Source organism: Eumetopias jubatus, unplaced genomic scaffold (genome assembly GCF_037043125.1).
Source record: "Eumetopias jubatus isolate StellerSeaLion01/CBP00866 unplaced genomic scaffold, mEumJub1_p1.0 scaffold_4, whole genome shotgun sequence".
Lineage (NCBI taxonomy): Eukaryota > Metazoa > Chordata > Mammalia > Carnivora > Otariidae > Eumetopias > Eumetopias jubatus.
The window spans coordinates 127,145,434-127,169,771 of NW_028274810.1; the positions used below are offsets into that span (position 1 = coordinate 127,145,434).

The window sequence follows — 24,338 nt, forward strand, 5'->3', positions numbered from 1 at the left end:
TTACTCTATCTTATTTTCACAATTTCTGCCCTTTCTTCGTTTTTAATCCCAAATAAACACTGATAGCTCCAACAGCAGTGGCTCTGGGGCAGGGGTAAGGGAAGACAGCTACCTGTATGAATTTTTTTACCAATATTTTCTAAACCAGGAATCGTCCAATTAAACATGCTGTTGGGTCATGTGAGAAAAGCCACTGGCAATACCTTACTGGAAATTCAGTAATTTAAGCAGGCCTGCCAACAAAGACATTTACCAAGAAGAAAAGAAATAACATTTTCAATTTATTGGAAATTATTAAATAACAAAGAGTAAAAATTCAAAAACGTATATAAAATTATTAACCTTAAAAATTAAAATATAGTGAAACTATAAAATAAGTATACAGTTAAAGAACACATTAACTGAGCATCCTCAAGACTATATAAATATTGGATATTTATGAAATTCCTTAGAGATGTAATATCCATTCTTTGAATAAAGTTTGAAATTTGTTTATAATTTTCAAACTAAGGAAGTAGCAAATAATAGCTCTGCCCAATTTATAATTGTCCAAAGAGAAAGATTCTGTGTTATTTCTTGCTTGTCTTTTCTAATACCCATTCAATCACCTAGAAGGAGAAAAAATATGATTATGGTTTATTTCTACTGAAAACACAAGGGACAGAAAAAGATACACTTAAAACTTTAAAACAGTATGGTAGAAAATTTAAAATAGAAAGTTATATGTCAAAATCTTAAAACACATTTTATCTTCAAAACACATTTTATTTTCTAACTGAAGAAAATAAAACTGAAGCTGGATTTCTACTGCAGAGTACAGTAACTGTCCTCACTGAACACAGTAAAGATTCTGCTCTGTTCTCTCACCTTTTTCCCCAATTGTTTTCAAAGGGTCACTAGAAAGAAATTAAAACAAACTTTGAAAACAACTATTCAAAATGGATTAATTTTTCCAGCTCTCTGGATTATTTAAAAGAAGTTTTTCTTTCTTAACATCTTCTTTAGAAACCCTTTTGTTAACAGCAGCCTATTAAGTACTCCTAAATGCTCTGTTTGCATTAGTCTATTATTAAGTATTTTAAAGAGAGTTCTTGCACAGCAAAAATGACAGCATTGTAGCTACCCCGAAATAAAATAGCAAGTTAATTGAATGTAGTTTCTTAGGAGTAAGTTATCTACCTGTACAGCATTGTTGTTTGCTGCTTTCTTCATTTCTTCAAATAGACCCCTTGAAGTTTTAAGATCCTAAAAATAACAAAATAAAGCGTTTCACAAGATGTACCTTAAATTACAGAGAACAAGTCATTATTAAATAAACCTGACATTATCCTATATCATTCTACAAGTATCAATGTGAAACAGGAAATACTACAAAAAAAAAAATCAAAGTATTATAATTTAGCTTTATCCCTAAATATCAAGATACTCTAACAACAAAACACGTACATAAATTTCTGTCATTCCTTTTTTTTTTTTAAGATTTTATTTATTTGAAAGAGAGAGCACAAGCAGGGGGGTGGCAGAGGGAGAGGAAGAAGCAGAGCCCAGGACCCCAGGATCATGTTCTGGGCCGAAGACAGAGCTTAACCAACTGAGCCACCCAGGTGCCCCAAAACTTCTGTGATTTTAACCTCATATTCCCAGCAGCACTAACCAAATCTAAGTCCCATCCTTGATTATGAGTATCCATGAATGCTTTGGTACGCAAGAAATGAATATACAGCATTTATATTTATTTTTCAGATAAAATATCTTTTCTCTCTCTTCTTTTTGGTTATTTTACTCCATAACAAAGAGGGAATCACATAGGAAAGGAAACTGAAATCTCTGACTTTTAAAAAATATGATTATATCAAATTAGATTACAAAGTAAATTAAAAAAAAATCTAATTGTATTTAAAAAAAGCAGTCCTCTGCTGTCCCTCTGAGTTATACTTCCCAGAGGAGAGAAAACCACTTTCAGTTTTTTCAGCTGGTTCCCTTATTTATATCTTCATGTTTCTAAATAATACCCTTATGCTGCTACTTTTTGATTTGGCAATTTTAGACAAATGATTTAGACAAATTTAGGCAATGATTTAGACAACGTAACAACCAGTTACAAAGGTAGTGGATTCGGGTCTCTGAAATCCGGCCACCTCCCTCTTCTCAGTAACTGTTGCACCAGTTTTTTTTTTTTTAAAGACTTTATTTATTTATTTGAGAGAGAGGATGAGATAGAGATAGCAAGAGAGGGGGGAGGGTCAGAGGGAGAAGCAGACTTCCTGCTGAGCAGGGAATCCCGATGCGGGACTCGATCCCGGGACTCCAGGATCATGACCTGAGCCGAAGGCAGTTGCCCAACCAACTGAGCCACCCAGGCGCCCTGTTGCACTAGTTTTGATCAGTAAATAGTCAGTGTCTGCATTATTATACCTATGTACATACAGTTCAGTCCTGAGCTAAGCAATGTTATTATAATTATCTTCTCACATTTTGTTTAACCTGTAGTTAAATTATATTTGTTTAGTTTGCCATGTATGTAATTCTGAGTCCCCCTGCCAAATGCTGCAATCGATTGATTAAATGTACAAATAGCAAAGTTGTTTCAAATACTCAAATACACTGGGTAACCTCTTGGTTCAGTTTTACAAAAAATCTGATTTTCATTATTATTCTTATTTTTTCCCCTGGTGATCTTTCTCCCACAGCCTGCTCTGAGTTAGTCTAACTGCTCCCTGGGTTAGTTCTTATTTCTTGACTCAGTCCCTGTTCTGCTGAACTTCATCCTCTTGCAGTTGCTTCCAAAAGGTATACAAATGACAGGTTTTTTTTAGACCTTCACCATCTAAAATATCTCTACCGACTCCTCACACCTGATTGAATTTGTGACCAGGTATAACATACTAGGTAAATCCGTTTCCCTCAGATTGGAAGGTACTTTTCTACTGTCTTCTAGCATACAACATTACTTAATGTGGAGAAGTCCAATGCCATTCTGATTCTCAGTTCTTTATATGCAACCTTTCTTTCTGGGAAGCTTTTAAGAAGTGTTCTCTATTCCAGGAGGTATGGAATTCCACAATGAGGTAGCTTGTTGTAGAACTGTCATTCACTGGGATGCACAAGCTGTGTGCTTGGGGAGGGTGTGTGCACAAGTGTATTCTTCAGTTCTAAAAAACTCTGTTAGATTTTTGATAGTTTGCTCTCCTTTATTCTCTATTTTTAAAACTTCTATTATTAGCATATTGGATCTTCTGGATTTAGTCCTCCCATTTTCTGATCCTATGTTTCATGTTTTTGTCATCTAATTTCTGGTAACTTTCTTAATCTCAACTATTCAGCCTCTCTATTGGATTGATTTTATCATATTTTTAATTTCGAGGAGCTTTCATGTTCTCTACAGTTTCTGGAAACAGCATCCCGTTCCAGCTTTATGGATGCAATTATCTTCTTTCTCAGAGAATTATAGTTTTTATGAAGTCTTCTATAGCTTTCTGCCACTTAAGAGTTCCCTTCATTCCTTTATGTTTTGGCATCTCTTTTTTGGAAAAGTCGCAAAAGTATGCTAATCCTTGGCAGTCCAATCATATGTAAAAATGAGATATAAATCTTAGTGGAAGCTCTGTCTGGTGGCTTTACAAGGCAGAGTTATTAGGAGGCCAGTTGGTTTTTCCCTTGTGGCCTTTAATTGTTTATTCTCCAGAGACTATTTCCTGCACTGTCACGGAGGTGGGGGAAGAGAAGTACGTTCAGTATACCTCATAGTCACCCCTGTGGGAGAAGGCCTTGTAGGGGACGTTGAGGGCTCCCTAGTTCACTTTGTAGATCTTTATTCAATTCCCCTATCTTCCACCTGACACACACCCCTGCTTTCTATGATACCCGGTATCTTCAAATCCTAAGCACCTCGGAGACTGTCCCTTGATGTGATTTGATTCTCACTGGCACTCCACTGGGTAGGCATTTAGGTTTGAACTTCTTTAACTCTGTGATACCACACTTCTGTGGGCTTTGTCTTGTTCAACAAGAGACTAAACATTTTTTTTCTCTCTTCTTTTCTTTGTTTTTGTACTTTAATACCATCTTTCTTGAGAGATTTTAAAAAGAAGGTGAATTGAATGCATGTGATCAATCTGTAGTTTTAACCAGGAGCCCACACAAGACTGTGATTGAGTCAAAAACGCTTCACTGGAGATACTCTAACACCATCTAAGTTTTATAGATGCATCATCTGAATGGCTGATCTGTCCAGTGTGTCATAACTAGCCGATAATGGAACCAAAATTAGAAATGGGGTATTCTGATACCTATTCCAGTTGCCTTTTTACTATATACTAAAATTACTAACTAAACATGCTTTGAGGGGTGCCTGGGTGGCTCAGATGGTTGGACATTTGCCTTCGGCTCAGGTCATGATCTCCAGGTCCTGGGATGGAGTCCCATGTCAGGTTCCTGGCTCAGCGGGGAGTCTGCTCAGAGGGAGAACTCTGCCTCTACCCCCTGCTTGTGCTCTGTCTGTCTCTCTCTCTAAATGAATACATTTAAAAAAGCTTTAAAAAAATAAAATAAACATGTTTTGAAGCTTATTATCAACTTAAGTCAAAGACTTGTCAGGGAAATACTGAGGATACCAGTTAAAATGTAGTTTTCTACATATGAAGACAAAAATCAAACAAGTCAGATATAAAATATTTTTGCTCCAATTTTTCTATCTCCCTTCAAAAATATCTGGCAACAAGTTATAAGCTATCACTGTAAAAAATACTCACTAAATATTACTTTATGTCAAAGAGGAACATCAGAATGACTTCAATTTTGCTGTTAGTAGAGAAGACACCGTACCTTCAGATAGAACTTGGAGATCTCAAAGAGACGTTGGCTGCATGCAGTGAAACACCCATGGGCTTCAGTAATGCTGTGTTTCTTCAGGGTTTCCGTAACTACTTCTTTCAGTATCTTGAATAGAACATAACATATGACTAATATTTCTTGGAAAAGGTACAAACATATTATTTAATTTTTAGAATTCAGTTCTGTAAATTGCACAATCATGGAACTATGTGAAAGACAGATAAGTTCATTAAGATAAAACAACTGGAAAAAAGAGATCTGGAACATTTACATGGCCATACATGTCATCAGATAATTTGTTAGGAAGAAACGACTGGAATATCTTTTTTTTTTTTTTAAGATTTTATTTATTTATCTGACAGAGAGAGAGACACAGTGAGAGAGGGAACACAAGCAGGGGGAGTGGGAGAGAGAGAAGCAGGCTTCCCACTGAGCAGGGAGCCCGATGCGGAGCTTGATCCCAGGACCCTGGGATCATGACCTAAGCCGAAGGCAGACGCCTAACGACTGAGCCACCAGGCGCCCCATGACTGGAATATCTTTAAGAGGAATTCAAATGAGTTCTGAATCAAAATCTGGGTGTAAAAGCTATACACATTAGGGATAGACAAGGGGGTGTATTTTTTATTATGGAAAATTTCAAACACTGAAAAGTAGAGAGAACATTTTATAACAAATCCTTATCTTGATAGATCAACCAGTTTCGATGAGGATCAATTTGTGGCTAATTTTGTTTCATTTATACCTCTGCTCACTTACCCATTATCCTTCTTACATTGGATTTTTTTTTTAATTTTTAATTTTTTTATTTTTTAGGATTTTATTTATTTGAGAGAATGAGAGAGAGAAAGAGAGCACAAGAGGGGGGAGGGTCAGAGGGAGAAGCAGACTCCCCGCTAAGCACGGAGCCCAATGTGGGACTCTATCCCAGGACTCCAGGATCATGACCTGAGCCGAAGGCAGTCGCTTAACCAACTGGGCCACCCAGGCGCCCCTTACATTGGATTGTTTTAAAGTACATTATAGATACCATTTCATTTCACTCATAAAATTTTAGACATACATTTTAAATGAACCAAATAAAGGAATTTCTTCTCATGTAGAACTAAGAGACAGGAAATAAATCTTTACCCGTGTGTGTTTCTGTGATCTTGATTCCTTAATTTGCCGTGATGTTTTTGATCCATGCACATTTTTTTGACCTGAACTGGCCTTTGTAGTGACTTTTGGAGTTTCATAGCTTAGAACTGGAACTGAGGGACAAGTCACAGATAATGATCGCTCTGCTCGGGGTTTTCTGGATGTCACTGCATGATGATGATGATTAGTATTGCCACTTGTTTGAGAAAGAAGAGAATCTGAACTTTCAGACTTCACAAGTCTATTGTGGAGAAATACATCAAAAACACAGATTAAGTGAATCAACAACGAGGTCCATTTTTCTGTCCCAAATGTGACAACCATATCCACTGAAACATAAACCCATGAAAAGCAAACAAAATTTCTTGCTACTACTGCTTTAAATAAGTGATGTGACATCATACTATAAAGTTGCTCTCTTAGGTCTTCAAATGAGTGACTAAAACATACAAAGCAAGGAATAACTAGAATTTCAGCTAATTAGGAAAAGCAACAAGCAGTTATCACTGTCGCCCTCCCCATCAATTTGTAATTTCTCACATAAATCAGCTCTGGCACTCTAGGTGGTGAAATGTGTAAATTTCATAATCATCTTTTAAGTACTTATACTTTTTTATGAAGATAATTTTGATAAAGACATCGCAACCTATACTTATTGTACGCATGCAAATACCTGGGCAAAATAAATACGTGCTAAATACAAATAAAAGTACAAAATGGGCTCAAGGTCCAATCTTTCGAAAATGTTTAAATTTCCCTTTACAAGATAGGGTCTCATATCCTTCAATTCTGCTAACCCACAGGCCACACTGTACTTTCTTTTCTGGAACACATGTCTTTTTATTAGTCGCAAGTCACAAATAAGAAACATTGTTACAAAATACAGTATCAGAAATGTTAACGGATTTGCTTTTTAGCTTTATCACATTTAAAAAGGTACCATGAATTTATAAAGTCCCCATAAAAATAATTTAGTTATTCCATACCAGGTAAATAGTATTCTAATATTTTTAACTGCTCAAAAAAAAGATTTAAAAGTCTCACTGTAATATTTTATACTTTTTGAAAGATTTACATAACAATAAGAATTTAAGATGCTTTAGATGCTAAAGACCTAAATTTGACAAAGATCCTAAAGACATATAAATTCAATGGAAATGAGAGTATTTATGAAAACTTTTGTTCCAGTATATGGACGTTTTACTCAGCTAGCAAAAAAAGGATCTGGAAAAGTTCCATATAATATTAGGTAGTTTTTAAAGTTATAGGTTACAGATACAGTGTTTAAGGGGCCAGGGCAGGCAGAAAGCAGTGCGAGAAGGCAGGAAGAGCTATAGCAAGAAACACCCTCTTCGATAAAGCAGCTCCTCTACTTAATCTATTGGATCAGATCGCTAGTGTTCCATGGCTTAACAACTTGACAATCCATCATGCTAATGGACTGTATATTAGCACAGAAAGCAAGAAATTGTGTTTCTTCTAAGTCATTTCTTTTTTCTTTTTATTTTTTAAAAGATTTTATTTATTTGACAGAGACACAGCGAGAGAGGGAACACAAGCAGGGGGAGTGGGAGAGGGAGAAGCAGACTTCCCGCCGAGCAGGGAGCCCGACGCGGGGCTCGATCCCAGGACCCCGGGATCATGACCTGAGCCGAAGGCAGACGTTCAACGGCTGAGCCACCCAGACACCTCCTAAGTCATTTCTTTTTATAACTTATAAGCATAATCATAACTGCTCACAATAAAAACAAAATTCCTGATACAAAGGAATTAGTCTATGATCTATGCAGAAAGCTACTTAAAAATAGGAAAGACTAATTTGAAAAAAAAAGAATAGGGACTAACACGCTTTCTGTCAAGAGACTATTTTTATGCACTTAACAGATCACCTTTTTTGCGGATAAAGGCAATTCAGATCTTTTGATCTCCTTTTCAATCGAGATACTTCAGTTCGGAGCTCGCTTTGTAAGGCTTCTCCATCAGGGACACTTCCAGGCTCCGACAAGACAGCAGGTGATGGAAGAGGGCTCAACACAGTGGGTCCCGGAAAACTTTCTCTGGTGCAGGTTGTTTGGGTTTCGTAACGGATAAGACGAGACTGAAGTTCAGAAAATCCCCCATCTCTTTCTAATGCTTTTCGGTCATCCAAGCAATATCTAAACAAGAGAAAGACTATCAAAATCACAGGCTCCACGACAGCAACAGGCTTTTCCCTGCCAGTGAGGAAACAGCATTTCCCTGCCAATGAGGAAACAGCAAAACACTTACTTGAAAACCTCTTACTTAACTTCCTAATAATTGTTGGAGGGTTGAGTGAATGGCCGACTTCCCTCACAAGTTCAGTTTTTTTCTAGCCTGCTAGACATGGCAAAAGGAAGTACAATCTGATTCTTCTTTGACTATTTCTGGGCAACAGATTAAGTTAATCTTCTGGCTTATTTTCAAAATAATAGCGTTGTTTTAATACTCTTAAATCCCTACCAACCTCTGATTCCTCAGTATGGCTGATATGTAACAATGTGAAATGCTGACTTCTGTTAGAAAGGGCAAGTTTATTTTCAACAAAAGGATGAAAAGGGTATGAAGGTATATTCTAACTGGCTCACCAAACACAGATCAGAACATTTTGAATTTTTCTGTGAAACTCCCTTCCCCCCTTACTGCTGATTGACGGATTTTTCTTCAAACACTTCGGCTGTCCCTGTGTATCTGGTTTCTACCTAAATCTGACCCATGGAATCAAGATGTTAGCTCAGTGAATGCTTCTGGACTTAAAGAAATCCCATGTTGTTAAGTACAACAAAGAAGCATCTCAGGAAAATCACCTATGAGATATGTGACCTTGGACAACTCTTCACCTTCTCCTCGGCTATAGCTGCATCAGGGAAACAGAAACAGCTTTGCAAATGTGATGGGAGGACTATCAAAATTAAACCCTTTCTCTGTTAGCTGTCCTCTTGGCTTGTAAAAATCTAAAATGCTCCTTAAAATCAGCACTTTGGGTCCAAAAGCTTTTAGTTCAACTCCCAAGGAGCGTATCATTACCCTAATATCTGAGTGCCTGGTGGAAGTTTTAGGGACTTGTCTTTCCCTTGTGACATTTTCATATTTGATTTCTAAGAGCTGGAATCCCTGGACTTAAATCTGGCTCCACCACTGAGGAGCTGTTTGAACTTGTCCAAATTACTTAACTTTATCTATGCTTCTGCTGGCCTCCTCTGCAAAATGAGATTCGTAGCAGTCATTTCCAAGAGCTACTGTGAGGATTCCTTACGTGTTCCTTGGGTACACGTAGGCACTCAGAAGCGGTGCCTAGAACATGCAAGCAAAGCAGTTTATAAATGCATGCTGCTGTTGTTATTGTTATTATTATTATTAGCAGGTTTATTTTCTACCACAGCAAATCTTATAGCATGCACATTATTTAAAAAGCTGTCTAGGTGATTCTAAAGCATAGCTAGGAGTGAAAAATCTCCGATCTAACCCAGCAGTTCAATTTAACAGGGGAGAACACAGAGCTCCTAAGTCAGAATGTTAAGTAGTGAAAAAACAGTAACTAGAACCTAGATCTCCCAGTTCTGTAACATTCTTGCTCTAGTCTGTTATTTAATAAAACACAGTTCATTAAAAACCAGCAGTAACTCTAAGGATTACTGATGAGTCCTATTTCTCTCCTGGGCAACTGACAGAATCCAAAACAAAATCAAGTACCATGAATGTTAAGGTTCTAGGCAAGAGGCAATGTAATGCCTGATAAGCCTACAGAAAATTTTTTGAGAAAAAAAGATACAGTCTGATTCCAAATGAATAGATTTTTCTACTCTGAGATTTTGAATCTAACATGCAGATATTTTCCTTCCAGTTTTAGTATCTCTTGATCACAGCTGTTTGTAACGTCATTCCTTCAACTGAATTATGTGTACTGTGCCTGTTGACTTTGCCATTTAAAATGTCTTCAAATGATTATACTATGATCTGGCACTGAAACAAAAAGTACTTTGTAAATAATAAAGGAACAGAAACAGAGAGGCAGGGTACGTATTTGATATCAGTGAAGTCAATATCCATAGTTGGATGAATGACCATACTTCCATATTTTCTTGCAAAACAATAACCAAATGCTTTATGCATCCAAAGAAAGAAAAATATCTTCAAGAAGATGAAGCTATTTTTGTTTGGTAAACTACATAATAGGCAAGATACTTCCTAGCACACACTAATGTCAATGAAGGCAGGTTCTCCACCTGCCAAATCTCTTGGAATAGATGAAACAAATGTGAAACCAACAGAAGGCTGGTGTGGTCACCCATCACAGTTTGACAGCAGAGTTTAATTTGTTGCTAAAAAAAACACTGCATCTTACAATCAATGGTACCTAACACTCCAGGATAAAATACGTGAAAAAACAAAACAAGCCAACAGTGGAGATATTTCATTTTGTCTTAAGAAAATACTGATTTGTACTTGAGCAGTCTATATATATTTTTTCCAAATATTCTTTATGTCTGGGTATTGGAAGAGCTCAAGGATTCCAAAGACTTATAGCAACATGAGGAAGAGAGAACTCTCCTGTCAGCTTCATAATTACTTTGACATCCTACTAGAATTTTGTTCCAAGTAGATTATCTCTGTTGAACATAGATATGCCCGATATGCCCAAATCTTCCTGAAAAAAGCATGTTCCTGGATTCACTGTGCTCACCTCCTACAACCTTCTTAGTTTGATCTCAATGCCCCCAGGTCAAGGAGCATAAATTTAGAGTAAAGAAAACGGAATCACTGAAAGATTTATTTGTTTATAGGGGTAGGTAGTTGCTATTGCTCATTTTAAAGTCTTCCAATTCTTACTTCAACTGTTTTTCCACACACGGACAGAAGTGTAATATTATTGTATGTAATTCCTTGTTATTGCTGAGGAGTATTGCTTTGGATACACATACGAGTTTATTTATCTACTCTGTTGACGTACCCCTAGGCTGTTTGCAGTTTGGGGCTATTATGGATAAAACTGCTCCGTATGATCTTGTTCAAATCTTCCTGTGGAGTTGTGTTTTCATTTCTCTTAGGAAAATGCCTAGTATTGGAACTGCTGAACCATAGGATCTGAGTATGGTTAGTTTTATAAGAACCTTCCAGATCCTTTTCTGGAGTAGAGATATCATTTCATACTTCCACAAGCAAGGTACTCAGTTCTAACTGTTCCATGTACTTGTCACTATTTATCAGTCTTCAATTTTAGCCATTTTGGTGACTGTACAGAAATTTATGGATGTACTATAATGTATTTAACCAAGCCCCTACAGCTAGACATTTACAATGTTTCTTATTTTAAATAACATTATGGAAAACACCCTTACATAATAGCTTTCAGTGTATACCACTTTTTTTTTTATCAAGATAAATTAATCAATCTGATGTTATAAACATTTGCGTGGGTTTTGGTAAATTAATGAATAGCCCTCCAGGCAGGTTGTAGCAACTTATATTTCTATGAGCTGGCTTACTCATTCATGTTCCTTCACCACTAACATGACTTCATAAGTGAAAAGTATCCTCACTGTTGTTTCAATTTACATTAAGAATGCAAAATAGGGCACCTGGGTGGCTCAGTTGGTTAAGCGACTGCCTTCAGCTCAGGTCATAATCCTGGAGTCCCGGGATCGAGTCCCACATCAGGCTCCCTGCTCAGCGGGGAGTCTGCTTCTCCCTCTGACCCTCTTCCCTCTCGCGCTCTTAATCTCTCATTCTCTCTCTCAAATAAATAAATAAAATCTTAAAAAAATTAAAAAAAACAGACTCAATATCTGCTGATTATTTAAAAAAAAAGAATGCAAAATAAAAAGCAAATTTTAAAAAGTTGATAAAATCAACTTGTGATGTGTATCAGTCATTTGTATTTCCTCTTTGGTAAGCAAATGGTTCCAGATTTTGCCAGCTTTTCCATATTTTTTTTCTTACTGATTTGTAAGCAATCTTTTTTTTTAAGATTTATTTTATTTACTTATTTGTTTGAGAGAGAGGAAGCAAGGAGGGCATGTGAGCAGGGGAAGGAGCAGAGAGCGATCTCAAGCGGACTCCGGTGCTGACTGTGGAGCTGACGCTGGGCTCAATCTCATGAGTCTGAGACCATGACCAGAGCCGAAATCAAGAGTCAGATGCTTAACACGCTGAGCGACCCAGGCGCCCCAGCATTCTTTAATTATAAAAGAAAACACCTTAAAATTTATGTTAAAAAATATTTTCCTCAGCTTAATCCTTAGTTTAGGGATTTCTTTTGCTTCTGTTGATTATTGACATTGCTGTTTTAAAACTAGGACAAATCTATCATTCTTTTCTTTTTTGGTTTCTTCCTCAGGTAGAATGAATAAAAAAGTCTTCCCTACACTTAGAACAGATTTTCCCCTAAATTTTATGCTAGTCCTTTCCTTTCACAGTTTTTCACTTTTAATTCTGAATATATCTGCGATTTATTTTGATATTTGGTGTGAACTAAGAATCATTTTAAATTAATTTATTTTTATTTGCATATTTAATCATATTCTCACTACTATCTACTGAATATTTCATCTTTTGCCCTCTGATTTGAAATTTTTCCTCTCTTAGATCAAATTCCTATGTATATTTGCTTTTTTCCTTGGATTTCCTATTTTGTTTCAGTACTATACTGTAATTACAATAGCTTTATAATAAAATTTTCTGGTTATATGATAAAATTAATCTCATTCTTTAAGTAAAAAGAAGGAGGCTTCTTTACCAGATAAATTATAGAATTATTTCACCCAAAGGTTCAAAGTTGTTAAAAATTATATTAAATATTTATATTTCTTCCAAAAGAACTAATGCCTTTGGAATATGGAATCTTGTTTCCCCTGGGGAAACAAGACATGTTTCTGCCAAGTAATCAATGTCGTTTTTATGTCTCTTAATTTAGGTTATTTGCAATTTTTTCCATTCTACAGTTCTTGCAAAAATACTTCTAATATTTATGGTTTTATTGCTATTTTGAATGAGATCTTTTCTCAGAGTGTTTAAAATTGGAAATGGCTGGTTTAGAGGTAATCTAGGCTTTTCTTTTTTAAAGATTTTATTTATTTATTTGAGAGAGAGAGAGAATGAGAGATAGAGAGCACGAGAGGGAAGTGGGTCAGAGGGAGAAGCAGACTCCCTGCTGAGCAGGGAGCCCGATGCGGGACTCGATCCCGGGACTCCAGGATCATGGCCTGAGCCGAAGGCAGTCGCTTAACCAACTGAGCCACCCAGGCGCCTAGGCTTTTTATATGTATTTTATCACTGGTCACTTTTCAAGTTTACTACTTCTAATAATCTTTCAGGTCTCTTCTCTGCAAAACAAAAAAGAAAAAAAAATACTTCTATGGTCTCCTTTTCAATACTCTTTTAAAGAGTTTATTAACTCTTTTAGGCTCTCTAGTTTTCCTTATTTTAACTGACTACCAAAGCAATGATTAAAACAGAAACATTCAGCACAATGAGTAAAAAAGAAAAAAGCAGTGATAGCAGGTATCTTTTAAAGTCTTGCATCTGACTTTAATGGGGAATTTAATTCTGATGCTTGAAAATAAAATAACCGAATATTTTGCCTCTAGTGTCAAACTTATACACAAACTCTTTAAATGAAATAAACCGTATTTAAACACAGCAAAGAAACTAAACATTCCTAGGATGACTTGTTGGGTGGCCTTCCATACCTTCCATATTTTCTCAATTGTACCACCATCTATCCAATATGCCCAAGTTAGACACCCTAAAGAAATTCTTGTCATCTCCTTTCTCATCTCCAACATCTAGCTGGTCTAAGGTTCTTTAGATAGCTATTAGTTTGTATTCTCTTTCCTATTTTTGACTGCCTTGATAGCATTTTAGTCCTTCAACATCTGCTTGAAATACTTACACTCAATTTATCAAAAGCCCATGAGATTTCTTTCAATGGCACAAACCCAAGCATATAATTTCATGGTTTAAAAATAAAGGTTTTTTACTCCTTTGATTGATAAAGATCAATCTCCCTCCCATGTCACTAGTGACCTTCATGACTTCGTGACTTGGTCTTATTAAAGTACAATATGTTTATCACTCTTCTTCAAAAATAAAAATCTAGGGGCACCTGGGTGGCTCAGTCGGTTAAGCATCAACCTTCAGCTCAGGTCATGATTCCAGGGTCCTGGGATTGAGCCCAGGGGCAGGAGTCTGCTTCTCCCTCTGCCCCTCCCCTCTGCTCATGCGAGCTCTCTCTCTCTCAAATAAATAAAATAAAATAAAATCTTTAAAAAATTAAAAAATAAAAAATGAAAAATAAAACAATAGAAATGTAGTTTATCTTCCTAGAATCTGTAACTCTGTACTTTGTTCCTCCCCCAGACATTGCCTTTCCTGCCAGGTACACTCTATTCATTCTTTCAAAGTTAGTTCAGATTTCCTCTTTGAAACAATCTCAAATAGTTCCTGGCATTTAATTCTTCCATCCACCAGGCAGATATCTGTATTTTAACACTATTTATACTCTACTAAAATTATGTGTTTTCTTTCTCCCCTATAATAGTATATGCTTCTTAAGGGCAGAAATAATTGTCCTTTGTTGAGTGAATGACTATCCGTATTTTTAAAGTTTACATGAAATAAAGATTAAGTTCACAAGCCAATCAAAATAGGATGTTTCAGGCAAAACAGTTTACAAAATGAATCACCAAGGTCTTGAAAATTTATCATAAAATATTTTATCACCATCATTGAATTTCTCATCCTTGTGAAAATGGTAGATGTGCACATAACCTCAGAACCTGCTAACCCCTTTATACAAGAGAATTCTTTGAAATTTTATTCAAACTGGTCAATTAAAATTCTAGAAAAATTTACAAATAATTAACATATTACAAATGGGAACACATTTCATCTAATAGTTTCTGAGTAATTACAATGTAATTAGTGACCAGGGAATATTAATGTAACCAGTAGTATAAATACACATTTGTAACATAGGGATGAAAAAAATTTTGATTAAAACATCTGGTAATTATGGTCATTACCAAGGCTTTGAGAATGCAGTTTCTCATTTGCTGTGGACATGACCATAAAAAATTTTCCCACTAGGTTTTCTTTCTTTCTGCTACTTTACTAGCATTCAGACTATTGGGAACATTTTATCAACCCTGTTCTATTTCCATTGGCTAGATCAGCACTGTCCAGTATAAATGTAACAAAAGCCATATGTGATTTGGTAATAGTCATATTTCAAATTCTAATCTGACCATACACGGCTAGTATATTGAACAGTGCATGCCTAGATCTCTACTCTTGCAAATGTCTTTTGCTAAATCACTCCTGCTAATAACCATGCAACTTGTAATACAACAGATTTAATAGAGGGAGGCTGGCTTCAGTTTACATGATCATCTCTGGAAATGGAACCTTACTTTATGTTCCTGTTATGTAGGACTGACAGTGACAACTGTGGATTGAACAAGTTCTTTTTAAAAGGGCTATCGTGAAGATTATGATTCTGACTTTGGAGGAACTATGGTGATTGGAAGAAGCGGAAGGAATCACAAGTAAAATTCCTTAAATAAAAATTTATTAACTTTTAAAAAAAATCTGGTAATTAATAATAGAATATTTAAATGCTACAAAACTGATCAACCATCAAATGACTTTTTTTTTTTTTTTACAATAGAAGACAAATTCTTATTTGTGTACACACTGCTTTGTTTTCTGAGATTTTCTGATATACTTTCTCTTTGGCTTTATATCTTCATCATTTTATTACAGATACTCTTCACACTCACAAAAGAAAAGCTTCACCAGCAACATGCAGAAGAGTAAAGTATAAATAAAAACTTACTCAATCCCATGATAATGACACACTGAGGCTTTTTCAAAAGGTAAGCCCTGAAGTTTCCGAGGACTAAGTTCCGGTGTCAGAATAAAAGTCTTTTCCCTAAAACAAGAAGTTTTTCATTTGTATTTAAAGTTTATTTAGTGAAAAAGACAAAGTTCAAGAAAGCATCTGAAAAATGAAATCTGACTTCCTTCTCTGTAAGTGAATCTTATATGGGATAAAAATTATGTAACATCAGAAAGCATAAGAAGGAAATCAAACAAGGTTAAGCCTAAGTGGGTTCTGTGTCACTTACATTTTCTGTGCCTCAAGTTTCTGAAGTTATGATGTTATTTATTTCACAAAGCTATTCTGAGAAATGGATAAATCAAGAATGAAAAATGATTTGTAGTGGAAATTCAAGAAGCAGCATTATTCCTGAAGGATTCTTTTTCTTGGTGTAGTGAACTAATGTTTACACATTTAGTTAAGTTCTTTTTTGCAGGGAAATAATTAGTCAATTCAAATCTTTTGGTAACAAAAGTATTTACTTCCTACTGTAACACATGAAGGATCCAGATTTTTCTTTGCCTGGGAATGTAGGCATCTTGACACCTAATCTAAGAGTTAGCAACCTATTAAATATCAAAGGATATGGAGACTGCTGACTTCAGTTATGCTTTTGAAGTAGGTTTCCAATCAGCAGGTATGTGAGAACTGATCATATGGTGAGCTTACATAAAATATTCATGCTCAACCCCTTCCTTACCCAGACCTGCAGGGGTATATCAAAATCTCAGGAAGAAAAAGGTCACTGTAATTAGGTTAAGCTCTCCTGCTAATTCTAAGAGGTGTCCACTCCCCCCAACCCTCACCTTTCTCTTCCTGAGTTGAGAGGCACTGTTTTAATGCACTGGATCATGTTCCTGAAGTTCAGAACAGGTCAGATGGGAATGGGAGAAAAATGCAATGGTGCTTTTACATAGTTAATAGAATGAAATACCAGGGGCCTGAACTCAGAAGACTTGGAAATGGTATATAGAAAGGCAAGTAGATAGTATAATTCCATGAGTTAAGTGTGCTCTCACATTTTTCGCCCTATGGCTTTAATAATGAAAACTGCCCACTTGCCACTGAAAATTACTGAGGGTACTATAGTAAGCATTTGAAATTATTACATTAAAATGTAAGGCATATGCTAAGTATGGACCTTAGAAAACAGAATTTATATTCTAATGCATCCATTTGAAGTGTTTCACAAAAAATAACACATTAATTGCAATGACCCCAGTATTTTGATGACTCACTATTAAAGTGAATAATTTCCTAATATAAAATGATTTAGGCACCTAGCATTTCACTTCTTTCCCTTACCTGGCTGTCTTCCATTTCTTACTTCAACACCCTCAGCAAATTTATGTATTTTTCTTCAGATTTACTCACAACCTATTCTTTCTAAAGGAAACATTTTAATTAATATGTATTTTGTCAATGTTTAATATTTCTTTGGTATACACACTGGAGTCATACCTGCACTTTCTTTAACATTTCAATAGCTCCTTACATAGGTAGACGTTTTAATAAGAGCCCACAGGTTCTTGATTCATTGTTAGGAAAGCTCATTCTTCAACTTCAATGTTGATAGAAGATTATTGGGTAATGATGTCATTCTTTACTAACACGAAGGAACTGTATCAAATTTCCCTAAATAAAATACCTATAAATCACAGAAAAGATAGTATCTCCCCTACAACTGTATCTCCTAACATTGCATCTAGAAAGACACTCTGTTCAAAAAGAGTACAACGTATATAATTCAGTTTTGGTAAATCTGTTCAACTTTGTCAATTCACACTTAACAATCTGGAAGGACAATAATCTGATAGCTAAATAGATGAAAAATGTGTATATACTTCTTCACTGTCTTGATTCCCCTAAAAAAGATAATCTCTCAAAGCTATGAGGAAAGAAAAATTACACAACTTTTATGTCATTAAGATCATTAAGTCATTAAAACCCATAATTAAGGTCCTCAAGCTTTCAAAGTTGCTCCTTCTCTCTCTCTCTAGTGAACATTCACATGAAGGCAATATGCCCAGGATTATTTTTGATATATAACTACCTTCAAATAAATCCCTTCCAAAGTATACCTTTAAAATCAATATTTGCCAAAACAAGTTTTGTAGATTAAAGTGATCTATAATTTTTAAGGTTCTCTGGGAGGTCTTCAAAATAATGGATTAACAATTAAGATGGGATAGTGATCAAATGATTCAAATCTCACAAGTAACTGACATCACAGTTTTACCTGTAATTAAGTCAACTTCAGCAACATCTGGTATTTATTAACTAGTAACTTAGTGGAAGTTGTCTTGGAAGTCAAATTAGCAGTAAACTATTCATACAGACACTGAGTACTCAGTAATATTATAGTTTCAAAAGCATTTTTATTAAACTTTTCCGTTCTCTTCAGTTGTAAGGCTGTGCTTTTTGCTAATATTAGGCATGACATGACAATGTCATGACAGGTAATGGCAAAATCAAGACTGGAGAATAATGTAGAAAAGGAATTTTAAAAATGTGCAAGCCAAATTGTAATTTTTCCTTAAATAGCACTGTCCTTTGTATACAAAGCAGAAGCTACTGACTTCTGTAGGGAATAAACTGAGGTTGCTCTTGTTTATCCTCACCATTGTTTTCCTCATAGTCAATAACACAAAATTACAGGACATTCAGCTATGGCAGACTGTGAGGATTAAGTCCAGCTGATAAACACCGGGATCAAACGTGTCAATTTTGCCCAAGCAGCGTAGGGCATTGATTAACTAAGGAAATGAGATGCAATGTGGTTTAAAATGATTTTTAAAAAATTAACTGGCAATTTTAAGTTTACAACTTACCCCTTTTGGATCTGTAAAGGCTGAAGATCTCCAATTGGTAACCCATCTGACGTAAAGAATTTTAGTAATTCTTTAGCGTCCAATAATGTGATCGAGTCCCGTGGACCCTCTTTGTGACCCAGCAACTGTTCAGATGAACGAGGTAATGAACCAGTTCTGAGAAAATAATGTTATGTAGATTATCAAAAGTGGGTTAGAATTCACCATAGTCAGGAAAAGGTGATATGAGCAGAAACCAGAAAAGCAGAGAAAACTACAGAACTATATATTTAGGAAAGAAAATAAAGTAAAATCTTTGTGAATCATTTAGTATAAAAGTATATTTTTAAAAATCTGTAGGTCACAGTGAAATTTGTAGTTAACCTTGTCAATAATGCTACTATTTAACTAAAATAAACATAATAATATTCTTTATAAATGATGGCATGAGGAGCACCTGGGTTGCTCAGTCGGTCGAGCATCGAAATCTTGATTTAGGCCAAGGTCATGATTTCAGGGTCATGGGATCAAAGCCCCGCGTTGGGCTCCACACTGAGTGGGGAGTCTGTTTGAGATTCTCTCTCCCTCTCCCTCTGCCTCTCACCTCTGATCTCTCTCTAAAATAAGTCTTTTAAAAAAATAAATGATGGCATGATTATTTAGTAGTGTGAAGTTATCAATTTTATACAATTTAAATCTAAGTGTTTTTGTATGTTCTGAAACCCCACAATCTCACGAATTTTTTTTAATTTTATTAATTATCTTAGTCACCATACAATACATCATTAGTTTTTGATGTGGTGATCCACGATCCATTGTTTTCGTACAACACCCAGTGCTCCATGCAGTACGTGCCCTCCTTAATACCCATCACCAGGCTAACCCATCCCCCCACCTACCCCTCCCCTCTAGAACCCTCAGTTTGTTTCTCAGAGTCCATAGTCTCTCATGGTTCGTCTCTCCCTCCGACTCCCCCCCCACCAATTTTTCCCTTCCTTCTCCTAGTGTCCTCCATGGTATTCCTTATGTTCCACAAATAAGTGAAACCATATGATAATTGACTTTCTCTGCTTGACTTATTTCACTTAGCATCATCTCCTCCAGTTCCATCCATGTTGATATACAAGTTGGGTATTCATCCTTTCTGATGGCTGAGTAATACTCCATTGTATATATGGACCACATCTTCTTTATCCATTCATCTGCTGAAGGGCATCTCGGCTCTTTCCACAGTTTGGCTACTGCGGACATTGCTGCTATGAACATTGGAGTGCATAGGGCCCTTCTTTTCACTACATCTGTGTCTTTGGGGTAAATACCCAGGAGTGCAATTGCTGGGTCATAGGGTAGCTCTATTTTTAAATTTTTGAGGAACCTCCACACTGTTTTCCAAAGTGGCTGTACCAACTTGCACTCCCACCAACAGTGTATGAGGGTTCCCCTTTCTCCACAACCTCTCCAACATTTGTTGTTTCTTTCCCTGTCCATTTTTGCCATTCTAACTGGTGTAAGGTGGTATCTCAATGTGGTTTTGATTTGAATTTCCCTGATGGCTAATGATGATGAACATTTTTTCACGTGTCTGTGAGCCATTTGTATGTCTTCTTCAGAGAAGTGTCTTTTCATATCTTCTGCCCACTTTTTGACTTGATTATTTGTTTTTTGGGTGTTGAGTTTGAGAAGTTCTTTATAGATCTTGGATACCAGCCCTTTATCTGTAGTGTCATCTGTAAATATGTTCTCCCATTCTGTGGGTTGCCTCTTTGTTTTGTTGACTGTTTCCTTGGCTATGCAGAAGCTTTTTATCTTGATGAAGTCCCAAAAGTTCACTTTTGGTTTTGTTTCACTAGTTTTTGGAGATGTATCTTGAAAGTAGTTGCTGTGGGCAATGTCAAAGCAGTTACTGCCTATGTTCTCCTCTAGGATTTTGATGGATTCCTGTCTCACATTGAGGTCTTTCATCCACTTTGAGTTTATCTCTGTGAATGGTGTTAGAGAATGGTCGAGTTTCATTCTTCTGCCTGTGGCTGTCCAATTTTCCCAGCACCATTTATTGAAGAGACTGTCTTTTTTCCATTGCATGTTTTTTCCTGCTTTGTCAAAGATTATTTGACCATAGAGTTGAGAGTCCATATCTGGGTTCTCTATTCTGTTCCATTGGTCTATATGTCTGTTTTTGTGCCAGGACCATGCTTTCTTGGTGATCACTGCTTTGTAATATAGCTTGAAATCGGGCAACATGATGCCCCCAGCTTTGTTTTTCTTTTTCAACATTTCCTTGGCGATTCAGGGTCTTTTCTGATTCCATACAAATTTTAGGACCGTTTGTTCCAGCACTTTGACAAATGTCATTGGAATTTTGATCGGGATGGCATTGAAGGTATAGATTGCTCTGGGTAGCATAGACATTTTAACAATGTTTATTCTTCCGATCCATGAGCATGGAATATTTTCCCATCTTTTTGTGTCTTCTTCAATTTCTTTCATGAGTGTTTTGTAGTTCCTAGAGTATAGATCCTTTACCTCTTTGGTTAGGTTTATTCCGAGGTATCTTATGGTTTTTGGTGCTATTGTAAATGGAATCGTTTCTCTAATTTCTCTTTCTACAGTTGCATTGTTAGTGTATAAGAAAGCAACTGATTTCTGTGCATTGATTTTGTATCCTGCCACATTACTGAATTGCTGTATGAGTTCTAGTAATTTGGGGGTGGAGTCTTTTGGGTTTTCCACATAAAGTATCATGTCTGCAAAAAGAGAGAGTTTGACTTCTTCTTTGCCAGTTTGAATACCTTTTATATCTTTTTGTTGTCTGATTGCTGTTGCTAGGACATCTAGTACTATGTTGAACAATAGTGGCGAGAGTGAGCATCCTTGACGTGTTTCTGATCTTAAGGGAAAGGCTCTAAGCTTTTCCCCATGGAGGATGATATTCGCTGTGGGTTTTTCATAAATGGATTTTATGAACTTGAGGAATGTTCCCTCTATCCCTATACTCTGAAGAGTTTTAATCAGCAAAATATGCTGTATTTTGTCAAATCTTTTTCTGCATCAATTGAGAGGACCATATGGTTCTTCTCCCTCCTCTTATTAATGTGTTCTATCACATTGATTGATTTGCAAATGTTGAACCACTCTTGCACCCCAGGGATAAATCCCAGTTGGTCATGGTGGATGATCCTTTTAATGTATTGTTGGATCCTATTAACTAGGATTTTGTTGAGGATTTTGGAATCCATATTCATCAGGGATATTGGTCTGAAATTCTCCTTTTTGATGGGGTCTTTGCCTGGTTTGGGGATTAAGGTAATGCTGGCCTCATAGAGTGAGTCTGGAAGCTTTCCTTCTGTTTTTATTTTTTGAAACAGCTTCAGGAGAATAGGTATTATTTCTTCGTTGAATGTTTGATAGAATTCCCCATGGAATCCATCAGGCCCTGGATTCTTGTTTTTTGGGAGGTTTTTGATCACTGCTTCAATCTCCTTACTGGTTATTGGCCTATTCAGGTTGTCAATTTCTTCCTGTTTCAGTCTTGGCAGCTTACAGGTTTCCAGGAAGGCCTCCATTTCATCCAGATTGCTCAGCTTATTGGCATATAGTTGTTGATAATAATTTCTAATAATTGTTTCTATTTCCTTGGTGTTAGTCATGATCTCTCCCCTTTCATTCATAATTTTATTAAATTGGGTCCTTCCTCTTTTCTTTTGGATAAGTCTGGCCAGTGGTTTATCGATCTTATTAATTCTTTCAAAGAACCAACTTCTAGTTTCGTTGATCTGATCTACTGTGTTTCTGGTTTCTAATTCATTGATCTCTGCTTTAATTTTAATTATTTCTCTTCTAATGCGTGGCTTAGGCATTGTTTGTTGCTTTTTCTCTAGTTCTTTAAGGTGTAGACTTAGTTGGTGAATTCGGGATTTTTCTATTTTTTTGAGTGAGGCTTGGATGGCTGTATATTTCCCCCTTAGGACCGCCTTTGCAGTATCCCATAGGTTTTGGACCGATGTGTTTTCGTTCTCATTGATTTCCATGAATTGTTTAAGTTCTTCTTTGATTTCCTGGTTGACCCAAACATTCTTGAGCAGAGTGGTCTTTAGCTTCCAAGTGTTTGAATTTCTGCCAAATTTTTTCTTGAGTTCCAGTTTTAAAGCATTGTGGTCTGAGAATATGCAGGGAATAATCTCAATCTTTGGGTATCGGTTGAGACCTGATTTGTGACCCAGTATGTGGTCTATTCTGGAGAAAGTTCCATGTGTGCTTAAGAAGAATGAGCATTCTGTTATTTTATGGTGGAATGTTCTGTAAGTATCTATGAGGTCCAGTGTATCAGCTCTTGTTTCCTTGTTGATTTTCTGCTTAGATGATCCGTCCATTGCTGAGAGTGGAGTATTGAGGTCTCCTACAATTAATGTATTGCTATCAATATGACTCTTTATTTTGGTTAACAGTTGGCTTATGTAGATGGCTGCTCCCATGTTGGGGGCGTACATATTTACAATTGTTAGATCTTCTTGTTGGATAGACCCTTTAAGAATGATATAGACAGATTACAGACTTTAATTTAAAATCTAATTTGTCTGATATAAGAATTGCTACCCCAGCTTTCTTTTGATGTCCACTGGCATGGAAGATGGATCTCCATCCCTTCACTTTCAGTCTGGATGTATCTTTAGGTTCACAATGAGTCTCTTGTAGGCAGCATATGGATGGGTCCTGTCTTTTTATCCATTCTGCAATCCTGTGCCATTTTATGGGAGCATTTAGGCTATTCATGTTGAGAGTGATTATTGAAAGATATGCATTAATGGTCATCATGTTGCCTGTGAAGACGTTGTTTTTATAGATTGTCCCTGTAAATTTCTGTTGTATATCACTCTTGGGGTCTTTCTCCTTTTATAGAACCCCCCTTAAAATTTCTTGCAGGGCCGGCTTAGTGGTCACATATTCTTTCAGTTTTTGCCAGTCGTAGAAGCTCTGCATCTCTCCATCCATTCTAAACGAAAGCCTTGCCAGATAAAGTATTCTTGGCTGCATGTTCTTCTCATTTAGTACCCTGAATATGTCTTGCCAGGCCTTTCTGGCTTGCCAGGTCTCTGTGGATAGGTCTGACGTTATTCTGATGTTCCTCCCTCTGTACGTAAGGAATCTCTTCCCCCAACTGCCCTTAAGATGATTTCCTTGGTTCTAAGATTTGCAAGTTTTACAATTACATGCCGGGGTGTTGGCCTGTTTTCCTTGATCTTGGGAGGGGTCCTCTCTGCCTCTAGTACACAAATGTTTGTTTCATTCCCCAGATTAGGGAAGTTCTCAGCTACGATTTGCTCAAATACATCTTCTAGTCCTCTCTCTCTCTCCATTCCCTCCAGGATTCCAATTATTCTGACATTGGAATGCTTCATGGTGTCACTTATTTCTGATTCTATTTTCATGGATTCTGAGTTGTTTCTCCCCGGTCTCCTCTTTTCCCTTTTTATCTATTATATTGTCTTCCAGGTCACTTATTCGTTCTTCTGCCTCACTTACCCTAGCTGTTAGATTATCTAGATTGGATTGGATCTCATTGATAGCATTTTTAAGTTCGGCCAATTCAGCTTTCATTTCTGCCCTTAGAGACTCTATGTTGCCATTAATTGATTTCTCCATTTTAGCCATTGTCTTCA

The 24,338-nt window shown here is 36.4% G+C and overlaps 1 protein-coding gene and 1 non-coding gene across 2 annotated transcripts in view; one reads left to right on the forward strand and one right to left on the reverse strand.

Moving 5' to 3' along the window:
• Positions 1 to 415: 415 nt before the first annotated feature.
• The window catches only part of MTBP (MDM2 binding protein), an 89,521-nt gene continuing 65,598 nt past the window's right edge, over positions 416 to 24,338 (reverse strand). Inside the window, exons 16-22 of the mRNA XM_028090846.2 lie at positions 18,703 to 18,858; positions 15,827 to 15,922; positions 7,863 to 8,129; positions 5,965 to 6,214; positions 4,825 to 4,938; positions 1,180 to 1,245; positions 416 to 608 (exon numbers count right to left, since the gene is read on the reverse strand). Of these exons, the coding sequence (XP_027946647.1) occupies positions 570 to 608; positions 1,180 to 1,245; positions 4,825 to 4,938; positions 5,965 to 6,214; positions 7,863 to 8,129; positions 15,827 to 15,922; positions 18,703 to 18,858 (988 nt within the window). The 3' untranslated portion in view covers positions 416 to 569. The remainder of the gene's footprint in view (positions 609 to 1,179; positions 1,246 to 4,824; positions 4,939 to 5,964; positions 6,215 to 7,862; positions 8,130 to 15,826; positions 15,923 to 18,702; positions 18,859 to 24,338) is intronic.
• Positions 15,005 to 15,129, forward strand: LOC114199097 (small nucleolar RNA SNORA32). The gene has a single exon (XR_003607232.1). It is a non-coding gene; the product is annotated as a small nucleolar RNA SNORA32 (small nucleolar RNA).